The 20,251-nt window shown below is 28.0% G+C and overlaps 1 protein-coding gene and 1 long non-coding RNA gene across 2 annotated transcripts; one reads left to right on the top strand and one right to left on the bottom strand.

Moving 5' to 3' along the window:
- The first annotated feature begins 10,035 nt into the window (after positions 1–10,035).
- LOC147802471 (uncharacterized) lies at positions 10,036–18,491 on the top strand. The gene is made up of 5 exons (XM_087153979.1): positions 10,036–10,698; positions 12,748–12,964; positions 15,535–15,888; positions 16,220–16,434; positions 17,355–18,491. The coding sequence occupies exons 1-5, from the start codon at positions 10,409–10,411 to the stop codon at positions 17,680–17,682; spliced, it is 1,404 nt and encodes a 467-aa protein (XP_087010105.1). The 5' UTR covers positions 10,036–10,408; the 3' UTR covers positions 17,683–18,491.
- On the bottom strand, positions 14,098–19,880 carry LOC147802470 (uncharacterized). Its single transcript, XR_015429952.1, has 2 exons — positions 19,738–19,880; positions 14,098–15,298 (listed from the first exon to the last, which is right to left on the bottom strand). It is a non-coding gene; the product is annotated as an uncharacterized LOC147802470 (long non-coding RNA).
- Positions 19,881–20,251: the final 371 nt, after the last annotated feature.

Below are 20,251 nucleotides of genomic sequence, written 5' to 3'. Positions count from 1 at the left end.
TATACCTGGCTTAATATATTCACTAAAGAAACATTTCTGACGTATCTGTCCTCGATGGAGATGTCTTAATAAAATGTAAGTAAATAAAAAAACCTGTATTGTACTAAAAAAACGAGTATAAATTAAAATTTTAATTAATTGGAGAGAAAATAACGTTAGGTTTATAATCTGAATAAAGCGTATATTAGCTACCGCACCATCATTTTTACCGTACCATTGTAAGCTGAATTTGTTGTTTTTCAAGATATGAGCTCCACGAGTTCTCTGCATTTTCACTGGATAACAGAACGTCATACGAATTCAACTTATTTCGAGCTTCAAATCAATCTTTTCTCCATCTGAAAAATGCGACTTATCTTTAGATGTGTGAAAAAAATATATCCTATAAACGCATGATATCTTACTATAAAAGTTTTACACAAACTTTTTTTAAAACATTTATTGTTTTTTCCTTATTTAACATTTGTATTATTTACCTTACTTACAATATATTAATTAAGTTACCTTAAATACATTATTTTTCATATTACCACATGGCTTCTTCCATATTAATTTTAACTAAAGCTTGGGATTTCTTTCGGATTTTATTTCAACAATATAGGCATTTTAGACAGCACAATATTATTATAAATGAAGATTTAAAGCAATTGCTTAAATATACTAACAATTTACTATAAGTAGAAGTTCTTGTGAACTATTGTATTAGAATATTATAAATTTAGCGCAGATGCGTTAATTATCGTAATTTACACTGTAAAAATTCCAGATTAAATTTTCCTTAAAAAGTACTGGCCACTTGAGTGCAGTATCCGTAAAATTCATTTTACCGTGATATACATTTTACCCTGAAATTATATACTGTAATTATTTTCAGCAATATTTATTTAATTACAGTGATTCCGAATTTTTACAGTAAACTTTATTTTAAAAATTACAATACATCAGATTTTTATTAGATAGAATTTTGTGGTAAAAGATACCCAACGGTTAAAAAATAAAAATACTGCCGATACTTTTTAACATAGTTATCTCAGGCATTTTTTTAGTGTACAAGGTTTGAAAAAACATACATTTCATTGAGAAAAAAACTTGGTTACAGTAGTAAAAATTTACACAATAAAAGTTTAAATTACATTTTAAACTACATTACACATAATGCGCCATTTTGTTTCTTCCTTTAAAAACGTTTATTATTTATGTTTAGGTAAAAGGAACCGGTAAAATTACATTTCGTGAAATTCTTTGGTATCAAAAAATTTTCTGGGCTGTCAAATTTTTCAATTTTTCTTGCTAGCTATTCTTTATGTCGATTGTTGTTGTGAAGGGATTTCATGTTTCTGTCTCTCTCAGTTCTGTGAAAGTGTCATCTGCAATTCTAAAACGTTTTTACGCTGATAAATTATCTTTCTAAATTCCGCAGAAATGATATTGATCGAAGACAAATGGTTAAATGTTTTTGTCATCAATCACATGTCATAAACTTGGAAAAAGAAACGGATTAAATTTGAAAGTATGGTTAAGTAAAAGGCATATTCCCCAATCTATAAAAATGGAATGAGCATTATATCTAAATGAATATTTAAACAAGCTAAACTTAAATTATACCCTAAAATTTATAAAAGTGGGAAACATTACATACTATTAAATTAAATTTTTAATAGAATATGTATACATTTTTCTTCCCTTAAGATATGTGTGAAAATAAACTCTATCTGTATGTATGAACAATGTGCAAAAAGAATAAAACATCTAATTAACTTTTGATCTTATGTTCCGATCTCCACTTATTAGGATTCATTCTGAATGTTTCGAGGATATTAACATAAATAATCGTAATGTCATGATTTATTTTCGTAAAGTCAAACTAAGGAAACCAGAACACAACAAACAAACAAAACTTAGAAAATACATCATCATTTTATATGTGAAGTAGATATTATGTTAGTGTCATCAGATGTTTACGGGATTCAAAACCTGAAAGCACCGATACGATCACATTAATCAAGGAACACTGTTTGCAAGAAAATATTTTTTGTTACGAAAGAAGAACAGTGACATTCATTTATTTTTCCAAAGCAGTATGAAAAAAATAACAGTAAACAGAGATTTTTTGCAGAACTGCAGACAAACGTGTTTTTATCTAAATTCTGAATAATTATGCATCGTTCACCTATATATGTGTATGTGTAAAACGTTAATTAGATATGTTAAGGAATGCATGAAAAATAGAGAAATTATTTTCTCATTTCTTATATGAGTGTAATATATAATCATATATGAAAAATAATGGTAACTGAAAGTTCTAGTAGGAATTAAAATTTCAGGTATCTCTGCGATCACGTTTACCGGTGGACATTGTATTTAGAGAAATGTTTTCTTTATACAGCGTGAGCAATAGCATTAATTTATTTTCTTCCAAATCAATTATTTTTTTTTTAGTAATTGTTGTAAGTCTTACTTTTAAACATGTTCTATATAACAACTTAACACATATCTAAGTATGAAAGATTAGTAAGGTATGTCGCAGGTAAATAAACATCAAAGCTTTGTAAATATGCAATAAGTGTTCGACAACACTGAATTTAAATCTACTTTTTTTTTATTCTAAAAAGAATATTTCATGAGATGTTTTGCATCGCAAAAAAAAATGAAAATAATTTAAATTTTTTCATGGTTCGGCCAAGAAATCTTTTATTAATAAATAAAAAATATGAATGTGATTAGTTGATTACATGCTATGTGTTATTAGTATAAGCGGTTTATTTTTGCTATCCTTACTTATTATACTACATTATTCTACATTTTAAACTACATTTATTCTCTTAAATAAAATAAAATAAATATTTCTATGAAATAAATCAGTAGTTATGGACACTTTTTATCTGAAAAATAAATTTAAAATATCTAACAAAAACGTTTTTTTTTAATTTTTAGAAAAAAATCTGCGGTTGGGCAGTTAAAAAAATACTTTTAGTTAAGGGAAATTAAATGTTCCAAAAGTTAAATAGTTAAAAACATAAGACTAGTTTTCATTCGTTTAATAATTATGATGTCATGTTTTTAATTAACCTTCTGTTTAAACTGACGTCCGCATATTTAATGTCAAGCCAACATAATTTCGCTTTCAACTCATCAGATAAGTTATGCGTGTAAAGGATTGATTACCATAGTTAATGAATTTTCAAGTGAAAGCAATCTAAGGAAATGAAATGTTAAGATACGTGCTAAGTTCAAAGGAAATTTGCTAGTTAATATTTTAATACTCAAATTAGTAAGGCTTCAACTAAATTGAGGGTAATAACTAGGGTTTGCTTCTAAATTTTTGACTTGTTTCCCTAAAGAATAAATAAATATATTTTCATTATATGCACCCTTATTTATTATATTTACATTGCTTTTATTATTATAATTATTCACGAAAAGATTTATAACCCTTTCCAAGATTTATAACCCTTTCTCCGAGATTTTTTTCCTCCTCTTCTAATGCATCTCAAAAATAAATAAATACACAAAATAAATAAAAAAAATTAAAAAAATCGTCACCCCTTTTTTTTGCAAGGTTTTTTAAACCCAACTCCAGGGTCATTGATACTAGTATTCTGAGAGGAAATTATTGAAGTATTTATTTGATATTTGAAACTCTTGAGGTTTTTAATTGTTTTTTGTCGTAGAGCTCTACGAGTTTTCCTAAAAGAATTATAAATAAATATTTTTAAAATTGTTTACTTACTGGCAGGGAAACATTTCAAACAAACACTGTTTAAGTAGCAGCTGTTTGGTATTTGGCAATTGAGTTAACCCTATACTAAGAATTTCCCGTCATCCTGTAAGAATTATTCACTACATCTGAAAAAAATTAGAATTTTAAAAAATTTGTAAAAAAACCGATTTATCCGTCAATATAAAAACCTACTGATCTACTATTAATTTAAATTTAGCATAAATTACTATTCACATTTTGTGGTACAAGCACAAAATGAAGTTAGAGCACAAAATGTAACATAATTTTGGTAAAGTAACAATTCGGTAACATAATTTTGGTTCGATACTAAAGCAATGCATTTAGTTAAATATTGCATCATTAATATCATTAAAATGGAAAAATCAAGAGCTACAGCAAATCAGTAGCAAAGATTCAATAAATTATAAACTGAAAATTAGAAATATTAACTAAGAGCTGAAAGTATCTCCAGAGAAAAAATACTTAAAAAAGGTTTGACCCGTCAAAGACTTCGCAGAGTAACTGATATTATTCGTAATATTGCAATCGTGATATGTTTATGTTTGCTGTAACATTACTTATTGAATTTTTTGAAGAAAAGTTATTTACTCATTTCATAAATCATCGTTAGCAATATATAATAGGCATATGGATATATTTAATAATTTAACATATGGAGGCGATAATAAAGAGGAAATAATCAATTTAAATTTTTATTAATGAATTTAAGATAAATGACGGCTAACACTTCCTTGTTACTACTTGTCTGTTTATGAAAACAATTACTTTAGATTATTTTCAAGCTATTTAGGAAAAAGAACTTTATTATTTTGAAATTGAAAAATCAATTGCCACATCAGCCGTTCCTTGTAACTGTTTTAAAAATATTATGGTTCGGTATGGTTATTATTGATATCATGACTATCTATATATTTACCACGCTTATTAGTTTTATTCGGATTTTCTAAGCTCAAATATATTAGATATGGTTAGGAGAAAAGTTTTTAGTTTTATCCTGGCTGCAGAATTAACAACCATCTTGTCAAAAGTATAGAATTAAATATGTTTTGCCTAGAAAGCGAAAGAAGTCTTGCCTAGAAAGAGTAAAGTTGAGAATCGCAATTGGGTGGCGATCATAACACGACCATTAAAATACAGATCACTGAAAAGCCGGCTTTAGTGTTTGGTAATGTTTATTATGTTTGGAATGGTTATTATTAATATCATGACTATCTATATATTTACCACGCTTATGAGTGTTACTCGAATTTTCTAAACTCATATATATTAGATAAGGTAAAGAGAAAAGTTTTTAGTTTTGTCTGGCAGCAGAATTAACAAACAGATTGTCAAAACTGTAGAATTAAATATGTTTTGATAGAAAGCGAAAGAAGTTTTGCCAGGAAGGAGAAAGAGTAATGTTGAGAATATGTTGAGAATATTTATGTGGCGATAATACCACTACCATTAAAATACAGATCACTGAAAAGCCGGTTTTAGTGCTTGGTAATGTTTGAGAGTCAAGCTATATATTTGTAAATTTATAAATACTCAATATGCTGATTTTATTCAACATTAGTTATAAAACAAAATTGTAAAATACACAAATTCAAATTTTTCCCACTGATTTAATGGTATGAATGTTTTATAAATGCACCAGGGATAAATTTAATATTGCAATAGCATTTAATCTAAACATATGTCCAGCGCTAGATTTTGTAAATTAAATTTTAAAAATGTAGAGTTTCAGATTTCGCGAAGCTTAAACTTCAAAGAGATCCAAGGCAGCTTGAGTTATCTTCTACGACTTTGAACCACCTTTATTAAGACACAGAATAATCAAAGTCTTTAATTAATTTAATTAAATTTTGTTCTGAAAAGTGTAAGGAAGCGAATGCTGAAGCAATCAGTATTGCGAAGTAAATCTCCGTGAATTTAATGAAATTAAGATGCGAAACTATTTCTAAGGAATAATCTCAATACACTTCAACAGTTCATTTTAACATACAACATATAAACAAGATTTGTTATTAAAAAAAATAATAGTTATGGAATAGAATCCTAGTTCTTTTTTTTCTTATACAACAAAATCATTAGTTTAAAAGAAGTTTAAAGTGATAATACTATTTTTAAACGTAAAAAGTAAAAAAAAAGACTACAATTCTGGTTAATAAAACCAAAACACGCAGTATTTAAACCATTCGTTTCTTATTTTCTCTTCATAATGCAATGGTTGACAGGAATACGATGACATCACTTATTACAAAGTTTTCCAGAACTTTTCACTGTGCTAAAAAAAAAAGCGAAAACATGTAAATATGCCCTGGAATGGCAATAATTTAATCCTAACCTCATTTTTTCTAACCCATTGATTAAATTATACTAGAACACATAGGTTTGTATGAGTCAAAACTAATCACAAACGCATTAGTCTTAACCAGAACTTTAATATCAGAAACAAACATTATTAATTACAGTAAAAAATAAAGATAATATTATATAAATGTTGGAAAACTCTGAAAACAATGTATGCGTTGACAATGTTTTGATAAAAAATATGGCCAAATTACTTTCCAGTATGATATTGGCATTTCAGATAAAACAAAATTCCATAACTCTGGTTGCTGAACAAAAATATACAGAATTTAAACCTTTCATTTTAATTTTCTTCTTTGAAAATATAACCGTTTACCTGAAATTCTGGTTTTCAAAATTATAATTCTTATTAACATATATTCTGTGAAAAATACAAAACTAAAATATAAATTTAACTGGAAATAAAGGATATTATGCGCTGCATTAAGATATCAATAATGGAACTACCAAATTTAACCACAGCAATTAAGTTTAATTACACATTATGAAACTGCATTTTATTATTAATTGCATTACATTACGTTGCTTTTTGATGTTCCTACAGATTGAGAAACGCAGTAAATTTTACTATACAGGGTGTCTATAAAAGAACTCCGGGGTTTTGAGGCAAAATATTTTAATGAAATAAAAAACATACATACATGTTTTATACATGACTGAAAAGCTTACATTTTCAAGTTTTTTTTAACACTTAGTAAAGTTCTATATGAGCCCCGTTAGTGGCACGGCAGACGTCTAAACGGTATTCTACCTCTTCCCATGTCCTGGCGAGCATGTCTGGGGGGACGGTTGCCACACAATTGACTATTCGTTCCCTGAGATGTTGAACATCACGAATTTTCTCTGCATGCACAAGATTCTTGATATGCCCCCAGAAGAAAAAATCCAACGGAATCCAAAAGAAAAAATCCAAAATCCAAATCCATTTCAAGGTCAACGCCCTGCAGCGCCGCCAACAGTTGATACAAACATTCCCAATTGGTATGAATAAAATTTTTTGAGTTACTCTTTTCAGAGAAATCGACTAAATTTTGCTATCTTTTATAGTTAGTGAGATATGAATTTTTAAAACCCCGGAGTTCTTTTATAGACACCCTGTATTTAAGTAGCTTTGACCATAGATTTTTCCCACTGCTGTGAAAAGGTTTTGAAAAGGTTTTGCTTCTTAAACTAAAACATCATAACTACCGACTTTCAGACCACTGCTCACATAGGATGTCATTAACTCAATACATGCATATCTCTAATATAAGTTTCATTAGAAAATATTTTTTTTTTCGAAAACTGTAACAAATAACATTTTTAGCAGCTTTTCTTAACAAACCAAATTTTAATGCACAATGAGAAGTTTCTCTAAACAGTATGGCAAATACACAATCACCATGCTGAAAAATATGTTTTTTACGAAAAATTTAGTTTTGCATATATAGTATACATTTAGGGTGCTCTATAAAATTGAAAACAAATCGTATTACTCATGTGGGATTGCTAAGTAATATTCAAGAGGAGAAAAACATAAACGCTATCGAAATCTTGCAAAAGGGAAATAGTAGTAGAAAATTTCAGGATAGCTTTAATTATGCTTTAATTTGGGAGAGAAGTTAAAAGGAGATTATTATAAACACCTTTAGGCTTTTTACTTCCAATTAAATTAGTTTTCAAGTTTATTTATGAGACATCATTCTCTGTAATCTGTCAGATTCCAATAGCATTTATTCCTTGCTCAAACATTGATTTAAGACCCCTATGGACTTTTTTTTTCTTCAATTTTGAAAAAAATATTCTAGAAATGCATATTATAAGCAGCCAAGTATTATTTCGACTAATTCCATATGGAATCTTTTGTCTAATAAATAATTTTTAAATGATGTTTTATCAATTTAAGCGTGCAGATTCTTTGGTATCTTCTGACAATAAATTTCTAAAAATAGTTTTAAAAAAACTGAAAACGCTTAAAAAATATTGTTTTATGTAATCTAAAATTTTAGATTTATCAAGAGATTTTACTTATTGCCGAAAATTCAGCGTAAAGATATCCCTACTTACTTGATAAGGAAAAAAAATATATAAAATTTTTAGAAGTATATCAATGAACTAAGATACATAACGGAGCAATTCCGATGATTATTTATATATTATTTAAAATAAGGAGTTAAAAATTAGTTTTTTTTTTAAATTCTATCACGCACAGAATTTTATTAAAAACTTTATTTTTAACTAAAGATAGTCACGCAACACTCACTCTTGGTGGAAAGGCTTTACAAAATGCTTATCGATTTGCCAGTTTTAATCTATATTTTCCAAAAATTCCGCAGAAAAAAAAATCTAACTTTTTCTTTTTATAAAATTAAAACAAAAGAAGAAAATGCGTAATGATCTTGTTTAAATTTTCTCAGAACAATACGTGTTAATTTTCAATAGGTTTGTATATTGCTTATTTTCAGAGAGAGTTTTTTGTTCACGTTAATGGAATAACTTCTTTAAACAAAATTTTTATGCAAGGAAATGGCTAGCCTTATTTTAACGATTTCCTTTACAACAATAGTGCATTTTTATCAAACAAAATTTTTAAGAACGAAAATAACTGAGTCAGATAACACACAAGAAAAATATTTATTTAATTAGAAAAATAAGTAAAACTAAGAAAGTAAAAAAGTAAAAATGAACTTTAATTTATTTTTCATGAAAATTCTTACACATTATGCACAGAAATTATATAAAAAATATTAACTTAAACTTTTCCTGCTTATGCATAATACAGTAAAATATTAAAAACTTTAAATTTCGTAAAATGTATCAGAATCCAAATATCGATTATTTATATTATATTAAAAAAATGTACACAGGCATGAATGTATTACATGTATTTAATGCCTGACGACCTAGATGGAACAAGATTAACCAGGAATAATATTTTACTCGTATTTTCAACTGCACGTTAAAATTGTTTTCTAAGAATTCTTCGGTAAAAGTGTCACCATTTTTCTTCAGCCAGGATAGCTCTGGATGTGGGTCGCTTTTCGCTAGATGCAACTATCCAGGTCCGGATCCCAGTAGTGACAGATGGATCATAATAACGCCTCTGCCGAGAGAAAATATCCCTAATAATATTTGAATCTTGAATTAGATTCTCTAATATCTAACCATTTTGAGAAGTATAGCAATTTCTAAAGGTTAAGTTTATGTGTAAACGCTTTTCTTCATTTTTTTAGATTGTCAGAAAGAAGAATTGAAAAACTAAAAGCAGTCACAACTTGTAGTTAAAATTGTTTATTGAAAATGTAATACTCTGTTATTTTCCATCCGTTGTTTTTGTGGAAAATTAAATGTTTTTTGTTTTGCAGAAATAAAGCTTTTCAAACTTTTAATCAGTTTTTATTATTATCAACATTCCTGAATTTGATCAGTTTACTGCTCTTAACATTAAAGGTATGTAGTCTTAGATATTTTGGATATTTTGAGCTTAGTGCTCTAAAGCTGTGTTCCCCGACCCCCGGTACTGGAAAGCCCATTTCATTGTAACTGAATTTGAATTCCTAGGTTTATACCCAAAGTTAAAAATATTTGTGTTCCATTAAAATTTTATTTATTTCAAAAAATGGGCTCCCGGGGGTAGTGACAGTAATTTTTTAATGTTTTAAAAAGTAAAAAAGAAAAAAGAAAACCGCCGCAACTATTTTCTCTTTCAATTAGTTTTAATAAAAAAAAATTAATCATCATAACTGTAAATATCATAAACAAAGCACGAAAGCGGAGCACGAAAATTATATTGGAACTAATGAAGAGCTTCGTCTTCTCTCTCGATCGTGACTAATTGATTTAAGTAAGTTAAAGTGTTAGTAAGTTAAAATGTTAGTAAGTTAAAATGCTAGTAAGTCAAAATGTTAAATTACTTTTTCTTTATTTTTTGGTGTGACTGTATTTTATTTTGAAGGTATGTTTAAATACAATTAAATTAAAATTAATGGTGACACTCCAAACTCATCCCCAGACATCCACCCTCCTAGCGAACAAAAGGCATCGTTAGGGGATTTAGAGAGGCACACCTGTTACTAATTATGGTCAAGTTGGGGAAAGTTAAAGATACTATAGGGTTATTCTTTTTTAAGTGTATTCTTTGGCGCGTTTGCAAATAAGCCATGAATGTTGTGTCTCTTCAGTATAAACAGCCAAAGAGGTTAACATAATATTTTGGCATGTTTGTGAATATTGCAATGGTATTAGCATCGTAATTTGGCGACTGAAATTAACATAGCACATCGTACGACAACCGCAAATCATTTTCACAATTGTCGAGATCCACGTGCCGCAATGGCTGAGTTTTATTTTTTAAATGCCCAAAGAGGAGGCAAAATCTTAGTCAATAATAATTTCACATACACACTAAAACGGACATCTAACCAAATCCAATTTTGGAGATGCCGTCATTTAAAGCCCCATTGCGGAGCTAGGCTCCGCATTAAAGATGATACGATAATTTTAAAGGAAGGAGAGCACAACCATGAGGATGATTCCGAAAAGATTAGGTATATGAACTTTTCTGAAGAGATGGAGCTAAAGGCTGCCGAGAGAATTACAACACCAGTTAAACGTTTGTACGAGTAAGTTTTAATTTAATGAAATGTCTTTTATAAAGAAATTAAATTTTAAGTTAATGTTTGTGTTAAATTAACTAAAAAAAGTTTAGAATTTATATTTTGACAAATTTTAAATTTAAAAAAAATTAAATATTCTTTCAATTCTAATTGAATGAAACTTAAATATTTTTTATTAACTATGATTAATATTTTATGATCTATTTTTTATTAACTATGCTTATATTTTATTAACAATAAATTAGCTACTTAATTCATAGTCAGCAAATTCAGAAGAAAATATGCTTGATGAGTTTATGTAATGGGCTCTTGATTTGTTTATCTAATGAGTTTATTTCTAACAAATTTTAAGTGAATAAAATTAGGTAAGCTTAATTCTTGAAATTTGTAAATAAAATTTATCCTTTTAAATCAGATGCAATTAAATTATTTAAGAACTTTTTATGTAACATTATTAAGGCTTGTAACTTGACTTCTGCAAAATAAATTTTTATTTATATATATATATATATATATATATATATATATATATATATATATATATATATATATATATATATATATATATATATATATACATACATATATATATATATATATATATATATATATATATACATATATATATATATATATATATATATATATATATATATATATATATATATATATATATATATATATATATATATATATACATATGTAAATAATCTTTTTTTTTACCACTGGAAAAATGCAAATAAATTCAAATTATTATTAAGAGTAGAACTGTGAATTAACTACATGTTAATGGGGAGAAGGAAAAAAAAAGAAGATATTTTCATAGTAATAAAATATTTTAGCCAAGTTCAAGCTACACTGTCTTTCCCTATACTCTGTAGTAAATTAACTTTTTTTTTCCCATATCACTTTCAGATCTATCTAGCTTTTGTCAATATACACATTGATAGCTAATAAACAAACCCAAATAATACACAAGATCTTTTTTTTTTTGGGAGCACTAAAGACAAATGATAATTCTGAATCAAATTTTATTAGATTATTGTGGACAAAAACGCTTTTAAAGAAATAGACTTACTTAAGAATGTTCGAATTAATTTGATTTTATAAACTCACTTTGATAGATAAACTTACCAGCTTACTGATGGTCTATTGACAGAAAGATATCCTGTTAAATCATGAATAGATATATAGTAAATCTATAGGAATTTATTAATATATAAATTTAATAAATTCTATGAACTGCATATTGTAAGATGTTAAATCTGATGTCTCAACCATATAGTACAACAGAAAAGAGATGAAAGTAATGGATATAATACAATTAAGAATATCAAGTGTTAAACAGTTTAAAGATGATTTTTAAGAAATTTCTGATTCCACTCTTTAAAATTCAAATATTTAACTTATTTGCATGATAAAAATGCCAGACATTAGTAACAATTAAATTGCTTTTTCAATAATTTTTTTACCATTTACTATATTGAATATGTCATGATAGGGGTGGGGGAAAATTTTAAAGCTTTTGAGCCACTTTTGGAAATAATATTTGTTGTATTAGTAAGTTTAATATTAATGTACATAGAATTTAAGAAAACTTCCCAAACACAAAATGAGGAAACGAGTCAGAACTTCCTCTATCCTCAGAGGTTAAATGAGGCCCCGTTCCACACATCTTGTTGAATATAATGAATGTGATTGCTTTAACATCAACATTGAATTTCTTTTTTCTTCAATTTGTCAATTAGGCAAATTTAATTATAATTGAAGTAATAGAGTAGATTTATATTTAAAAATTATATAAACAGAGTACAAACATAGTCATTAATATATTGTATATTCCCATATAAATAAGAATAGTTTCAATTTCCCTTACTAAAAAGAGATGTTTTTCTTTGGGAAAGGAACAATTCTTATAGGGCAAAAAATATTATTTATCTTAGTAAAATAAATATTTTTCTAATTTGTAAGCATGCTTGCAGCTGCTATATTATAAGTGCATAATATTTTTTCTACTTAATAATTTATTGTTATTTTTTACTTTAATTTTCATAGTGAAGCTGTTGGTAATCATGCGTTGTCCCTGGAGGCTGCTGCCGCAATTCCCAGATTTTCCGCACTTTCAAAAAAAATGTATAGATCCCGCCATTCAACGATGCCTGCCTTGCCACATTCTGTGGATGATATTAATCTCCCAGAAGAGTGGCAAAGAACGACAGGCGGAAATAAATTCCTGTTGATCGATAATGGGCAGGGATCTGAAAGATTTCTGGTAAATATATATCTTAATAACGATTGTCTCAATATTCTGAAATCAAACAAAAATTATCTTCCCACATTTTTTTTTTCACTCCTTACTTTACATTTAGAGAATTTTGACTTACACTTTATTTTAATTAATAAATTCTTTTGTTCAAACTTTTCACTATAAAATCTAAATATAATATAATAATCTAATCTAATAAATAATAATCTAAAAATATAATTTTACATTAACTTGTTGTCAGGGTTCGTTGATTTAAATCATGATTTAAATCAAATGATTTTTTTTTTAAAAATCATTGATTTAAATCAACTGATTTTTTTTAATATATGCATTGATTTTAAAAGAAATATAGAAAGAAATTTTGTGAAAAAAAATTCCAATGAGTACATAGATTTTTTTTAGCTCATCAATTTTGATATAGGATTAAAAATGAATATTTTAATATAAAAATATATAGATTAAATATTTATTTATTTTTTGATGAATGACTACATTTATAAACACAATCTGTTACATTTATTTTGTCATATTAGAAATCATGAGAAAAAAATACACAATTTTAAATTAAAATTATGGTTTGCTAATTGAAACTTTAATTTAATAGTTAAAAAGTCTGTCCAAGCCAAATTTACTACTGCTTAGGGTACCTTCACAAATTCAACTTTAAGAACTTAAATTTCATTTTTGTGTTTCGTAATAAACGAATAAATCCATATTTTTGTGTTGATTTTTTAATATTATTTTTAATTTTCACAAATTGTGTCTAAATTTTCACAAAATAAATACCTCTCAGAAAAACCTAGACAGACCCCTTTCATTAAATTCTCTATTTCATCTAGTCTTCAAATTTATATTATGCATTTGTTTCAAAATGGTTACTATGCATTTGAAGCTATGTATTGTAATGAAAAATTATATTAGTAAGTTAGAGCTTCTAAAATATTGTTTTAATATTAATTTAATTTTGATTAAACATTTATAAAGTATTTTTAAGCATAAATTAAAGTTCTTACAAAGTATTAGAATGAAAATCAAAAAAATCTGATTTTTTTTTTAAAAGAATCAAAAAAATCATGAAGCCTGCTTGTTGGGAGGAAAATCCTTTCAGATGATTTTTTTAATATAGTGGCTGCCAAAAGTGCTCATTCTCTTATAACTTTTATTGAAATAGAAGATAAAAATTCACTAATTAAAATGAATATTTCACAACAGGTATTTGTGGGATGTATAATTTATTCTTTGCAAAACTGCATTGAATATTTTAGCAAAAAAAGCAAAAGTTAATTTTTAAGATACAAAGAATCAAAAATATTCTTATTTAAATTCTTATTGAAATTCTTATTTGAAATAAAACCATTTTAAGAATTCCAATCTAAACACACAGTTTTTTAGTTAGCAAAGCTGATTGTTTTAACAACCAGAATCTTGTAAAGCGCAGAACTAAAACACTAAGTTTCGTTTTCCTTCTTCCAACTTAACACATATGAATAAAAAAAAATTATTTTATGTTTATACATCATTTCATAAGTTTCCTATACATTCCTTAGTCTTTGTCAGATTTTTAGGCTAAATAAGGAATAGTTTAGGAAATATCTGTGGAATGTAAGCAACATTACATTTGAATTGTCGTTCGCCAAGATCCTTTCAACTACTTCAAACATGAAAATCACATTTTGATAAGTCTGAACTATATGGAGGTTGTTGCCATACTTTTCATTTAAATCGCTGTCTCAGTTCATATGTTTGGCAGCCATGTGAGGTGTTGAGTTATCGTGCAACAAAATCACACTGATACTCAATTTTTATCACTTCTTTTTAATATATGTACAGAGCTCGCTCAACTTTTAGCAATACGAAACTGAGTTGGTTATCATGCCTTTCTGCAGAAATTCTATGTGCACCATACCCTCCAAGTAAAAGAAACGCCATTGAAATAAACTTTCCTGCTGGATTTTGGTCTTATTTGATTGTTGTTATGAGGAGTTCCCTTATTTTATCAAAGTTCTTGTTGTTTCAAGTGTGAAGTGGTGGTTCCACATTTCATCCTGGTGATGATCTACAGCTGAAACTATTTAACACATTTTACAAAATTCGAGGTCTTCGTGAACAACGGAGAACACTCTGCTGTAAAAAATGTTCAGCATGTTGCAATTTCGCACAGTTTTATGTGTCGATCGTCTCCAATGATCACATTGACATGGTAAACATATGCAAATGTGCTGAACATTGCTTTCTCCCCATTGTTTAAGATTATGACACACAGCATGCTCTTGTAGCGACTCAGGGCAAATTTTTTACCTGCCCTCATAGGCCATTTTAAAATTGTATATATCGATGTATCTACAAAAAAAACAAACTTGTTTCATAAAAAATTATGCTCACGCATATTATACACACAAAGTATATGATTATGATTCGATATGAATATTATTATGATTTTTAATCACACTAGGTATAATTACAAATCATAATGTAATATCAATATTAAAAATGATCAATAGAATGCATAGATTTAGAACTTAGTTGTTTAGAGATTATAACAGATTTATAGTAAAAGTAAAATAAATTTTTTTCAGGTTTTCAGCACAATTCAGAATCTGGGGATATTGTGTGCAGCAGAGAAAATCTGGCTGGATGGTACTTTCAAAATAGTACCTGCTTTGTTTTATCAATTGTATACCATCCATGCCAGATACATGGGGGTAATGTTCCCTTTTGCTTTTGCATTACTCCAAGACAAGCGAAAGGAGACGTACCTCCGCCTCTTCCAGCAGATCCAAGCAGCAGCAAGGGATGCTGGCCTCAATTTTGCACCTTCCTCTAGCATGCTCGACTTTGAGGTGGGAGTGATAAATGCCCTTGATGAAGTGTTCCTCGACATTGAAGTCAAGGGCTGTTACTTCCACTTTGCTCAAAGTGTTTGGCGGAAGGTAAATATAACATATCATAAAATTTTATTTCTGTTAAATGTAAGTTTAAAGTTTCCTCGTTGCTTTCATGTACGCGGGGCAGTCTAAAAGTTCCTGGAACCGGGCTGTAACTCTGTATAACCAAGATATATTTAACTGATTTGTTTACTACTGAAATTCACAACATGCACTGTGATGGAAGCTGAAGGTACACCTATCAGTGTCTGGTGATCGGGATGCTGAAGTTTGAGAAAATGCAAACATCAAGTTCCTGTGCAAATTGAGCAGAATTTGTTTCAGAGATATTGTTAGCCTTACAAAAAGAAAAATATAAAAAATTCGTTTCTTTCAGGTGCAAAAATTGGGACTTGTCCATCAATACAAGCACGACCCACAAACCACCAGGTGGGTTCGTCGGCTAGTGGCTTTGCCACTAGTCCCTCCCAAAGAGATGGGCAATGCTTGGATCTGGCTGGAACATGATGCTCCTCCAGGGAATGCCACACATCGCATGAACCAGTACATTATCAAAACCTATTTGGATGACTCGGATGCTGCATTTCACATGTGAGTATTTCCATCAATTACTTATAAAAACTGTAATTGTGAAATGATATGATGAGATGTGCTTTCTATTCAAGTTTAAAATTACTGTAAAAAGCTAAAAAATAACAAAGGGCTAAGGGGAGTACTGTTTTGATTTACAATTTCTGCTTTCTTGCTTAAATAGCCCTTCTCATTATTGGAGGACAATAGTAATTTTTTTTCCTAGTGACTATAATGCATTAAAAAACTTAAGTGGATGAGAAGAAACGGTAAAAGTGAGAAAGTTTAAGAAATTTTTCTAAAGTTTAAGAGCAAATGTTCCATTCTCATACCCTCCAACTTATGAAGATTTTGAAAATAATTCTTTCTAGTGGTAGCGAACCAAAGTAGACATTTTTAAAGCAAATGGATCTCTCATAAAACTTTTATCAGAACTTAAGAGTCTAGCCATATGGCCTGCACTTTTATAAGTAATAGTGGACAAGTTACGCTAAAATTATTTTTTTTTTAATATTAAGACATTAATTTTTCTACCGTCTGAAAAGAAGATTTCTGAAACTATGGAAATGCCGTAGCAGTTGGAGGGTATGCATTCTTTACAGATTACATTGAAAGTTCTTTGAGATCCAAAAATTTTACAAAGTTGTTTAATTAAAAGCAAAATTTGAAAATAACAATTTTTTGTTTTTAATATACATTAAAAAATTGAATTCAAGACAGCAAAATAACTATAAAAAGTTAGGACTTTATACAGGAGATTATATTTTATCTCAAAATCACTTTCATCTCCATAACTAATTTAAAATATAGCAGTATAGTAATCTCTTTAGGGGAAAAAAAATCTTTTCTGTTAGCATAATTTTCAAGTGCACAATCAGAAATTAACAATAAAGTTTTCTCTTATACTATATATCACATTGATCATATACTTTATTTTTCAGGTCCATATGGAATCACTATGAGAGTGGAAATGAGAGGACGAATAATAACCTTGAGGGGTGGCACTCTAAGATAAACAAACGTGCCTCATCTCGGCTTAATATTTTCGCAATGATAACATTATTGCGAAGTATTCAAGCCGAGACTGAGGGACAAATTATGATGTTAAATGTTGGGCGAGGAGTGCCATCCCAACAAAGGAAAAAATATAGACAGCTCAATGAAAAACTACAGGCTGCAAAAGAGCACTATGAGTCTGGACAAATGACTGTGGAAAATTATCTAGATCATGTTTCCCACTTGTGTCCACAAGTGGGAAATAAGCCTTAAAACTATTATTAGAGCTAGAATGCTGGTGACTTTTTTTTTTTTTGTATTTTGGTTTTTTTTTTTAGCTATGTTTTTCTTTTTTTTTTCTTTTCAATAAATAAATTTGTCATTTAAAGAGCATTTTTTTTAACAAACTAGCATGAATTTTAGCATTTAATGTATTTATTTCCAGCATTTAATTTATTTATCCAGCATTTAAAATATTTGTTTACATTTTATTTTATTCATAATATAAATATTTATTTCATTTTTTAAAAACTTTCAGGCCACCAACATTCTAGTTCTAGTAATGATCTAGTATAATTTTCCAGAAGTAAATGCTATTAAAAAGTAGTATATACACACCCTTTTATATTTTTAATTTATTCGAGTCATTTTATTTTTAAAAGACCCAATTTCTTCCCAAATTTAAACTGCTTAAACTTTAATATCATCTAACTTATAATTTTTAAAAACATCCATTATTAGTTTTGTAATTCTAAAATTTCCTAACATAGAACTCTTTTGCAGCCTCTTTTTTTTCATTATTTGTTCCTCTCAGGTATCTACTCTCATATTTTTTTCATCTTAGGCAGCTGCTAGTTGGTCCATCTCTCATCCCATGGTTGTGCACTCCTTCTTCTAATAATATTGTATCATCTTTAATATCTCTGCATGTAGCAAATGTTGGCAATGGCCATATTTTATATATACTTTTAGTGTTTGTTCGTTTTAGTGTGTGTTGTAAGTTTTTCCTCCTCTTTGGGTATTTTTTCTTTTTTTTTTTTTGCTTAAATTTCTTAAGTTTTTAATAAAGGAACATTTTATTATTATTGTGTCTAGCAATTGCTTGTTTACAAGGATGACACTTAATGTTTTTCATCAAATTAATTTTTGTAATGAGAATGTATACACAAAATACTGAGAATTCGAAACAAAAAAAAATGCACCTGGGAGCAAAAGGGTAATACTTTTTTGTCTTTTTAAATTATTGAATCGTAAAAAAATATAAATTAATCTTTGATGCATAGAAGCTGTTGTTTCGAGTTCTTTATCTTCATAATTTTTTTAATGCCAAGCAAATGATTTTCCAGGGTTGCTTATATAAACTTTTTCACAACCCACTTTATGGCAAAAAAAACTTATTTATATATAAAGCAAATTTAATTTTTTATTGAAAATCTAATTATTTTAATGTTTATTTCATATCCAAACATTTCAAAATAGATAAGAAAAGCATAAATTAGCAATTATATTCATTAAAAATTTCAGTTAATGGAATTAAACTAATTTCCAGATATTTTGTCCTTAGTGTGAATGCTGATAATCACCATCACATAACAAATTCGAATTCAATTCCTTGAATGTAGCACTTATGATACAAATAAGCTACTTTTATCAACCATCTATCATTAAATGGGAGAAATTGGAATTCTTTTATTCATATACAAAAGCCCAGTAAAATTTTTTCTCACTCTAACTTTAGGAAGCACCACACAAAGCTTTTCTTACCTGATGGAAAAAATTTTATTTTCAAGAAATTGAAAAGAATATAGACTGTAGAAAGGAAATAATACATAATTTTAGTTTAAGATATAGACCTTGGCTTTTACTCTATATGCTAAGAAAAAGCGAAAAGAATTTGCCATTGTAATAAAATTATACAAAATAACATTATATTATTATACAATTCTGAACAATATGTTAAGAGAGCAGTTCCCAATTGATGTTCCACGAAACATTAGGGTTCTGGTGAAGAGTTAAACAGGTTCCAGAAGTTAATATTTTTTATAACCAGTGATGATTTTTAAAACATAAGATTATATTTAGATCCAATCTTAGCTTACTTAATCTTTCCTTTAGGAAATTATTAAGAGGAAACTTATAAATTGCGTTTTCACATCTAATTTTAATTACTAATAAAGAAATAAGTTTTCCTAATAACCATTTGTAACGTTTATAGCACCAATAAGTTATACAAAATACACACTTATAACTAGGCCAAGGTGTAGCAAATAAACCGTCAGAGATAAAACATAAGAATAATAATAATAAAACAATTAATGCTCTTAATACCTTTAATTATATATTAAAACTGGCCGTAAATTACATAAAAGAAAAACTTTAGGAACCATTGAGTTAAGATAGTGATTAATTTAAATTTGTAAGCTAGCTTAAAGCAGCAAATAAAAATGAAAACAAAACTTTTGAGAATGTCAGAAGTGTTGCCATATTTTAATAACTTAATCTTCCGAGAGGCTGAGATCGCATGTTCTTATTCATTCGTCAGGGTACAATTCTTACCGAGCCATTCTCGCTATGTGTGATTAACGCACCTCTGATCGTCAATGACATATTAAAATCCGAACTGATTAATGAAACATATATATAGCGAAAAAACTTCCCAATCACTTGCTCCTCTTCTTGAATGTCTCTCTAATTTATCAAAGGATCAGAAGCTATGAAAAACTACTGAAGCTTGCACTGATGGCAATGTTCTACGATCGCTCATACGAATTGCAGGCTAGATCAGTTCGTCTTTATTATTCACTCTGGGTGCAATTATTTTGCATAACACAGAATCAGCATG

Source organism: Parasteatoda tepidariorum, chromosome 10, assembly GCF_982258835.1.
Source record: "Parasteatoda tepidariorum strain Cologne lab strain chromosome 10, Ptep-v5.0, whole genome shotgun sequence".
Taxonomy (NCBI): domain Eukaryota; kingdom Metazoa; phylum Arthropoda; class Arachnida; order Araneae; family Theridiidae; genus Parasteatoda; species Parasteatoda tepidariorum.
Note: the sequence above shows the minus strand (reverse complement) of the source record. Positions and strands in the feature narration are given on the sequence as shown.

What these genes read in the sequence shown, in the direction of transcription:
- LOC147802471 (XM_087153979.1), top strand. Translation starts at nt 10,409, where the DNA reads ATGGCTGAGTTTTATTTTTTAAATGCCCAAAGAGGAGGCAAAATCTTA. An exon ending in AGGGATCTGAAAGATTTCTG is followed by an intron (nt 12,965 to 15,534) that starts GTAAATATATAT and finishes AATTTTTTTCAG; the next exon opens with GTTTTCAGCACAATTCAGAA. An exon ending in CTCAAAGTGTTTGGCGGAAG is followed by an intron (nt 15,889 to 16,219) that starts GTAAATATAACA and finishes CGTTTCTTTCAG; the next exon opens with GTGCAAAAATTGGGACTTGT.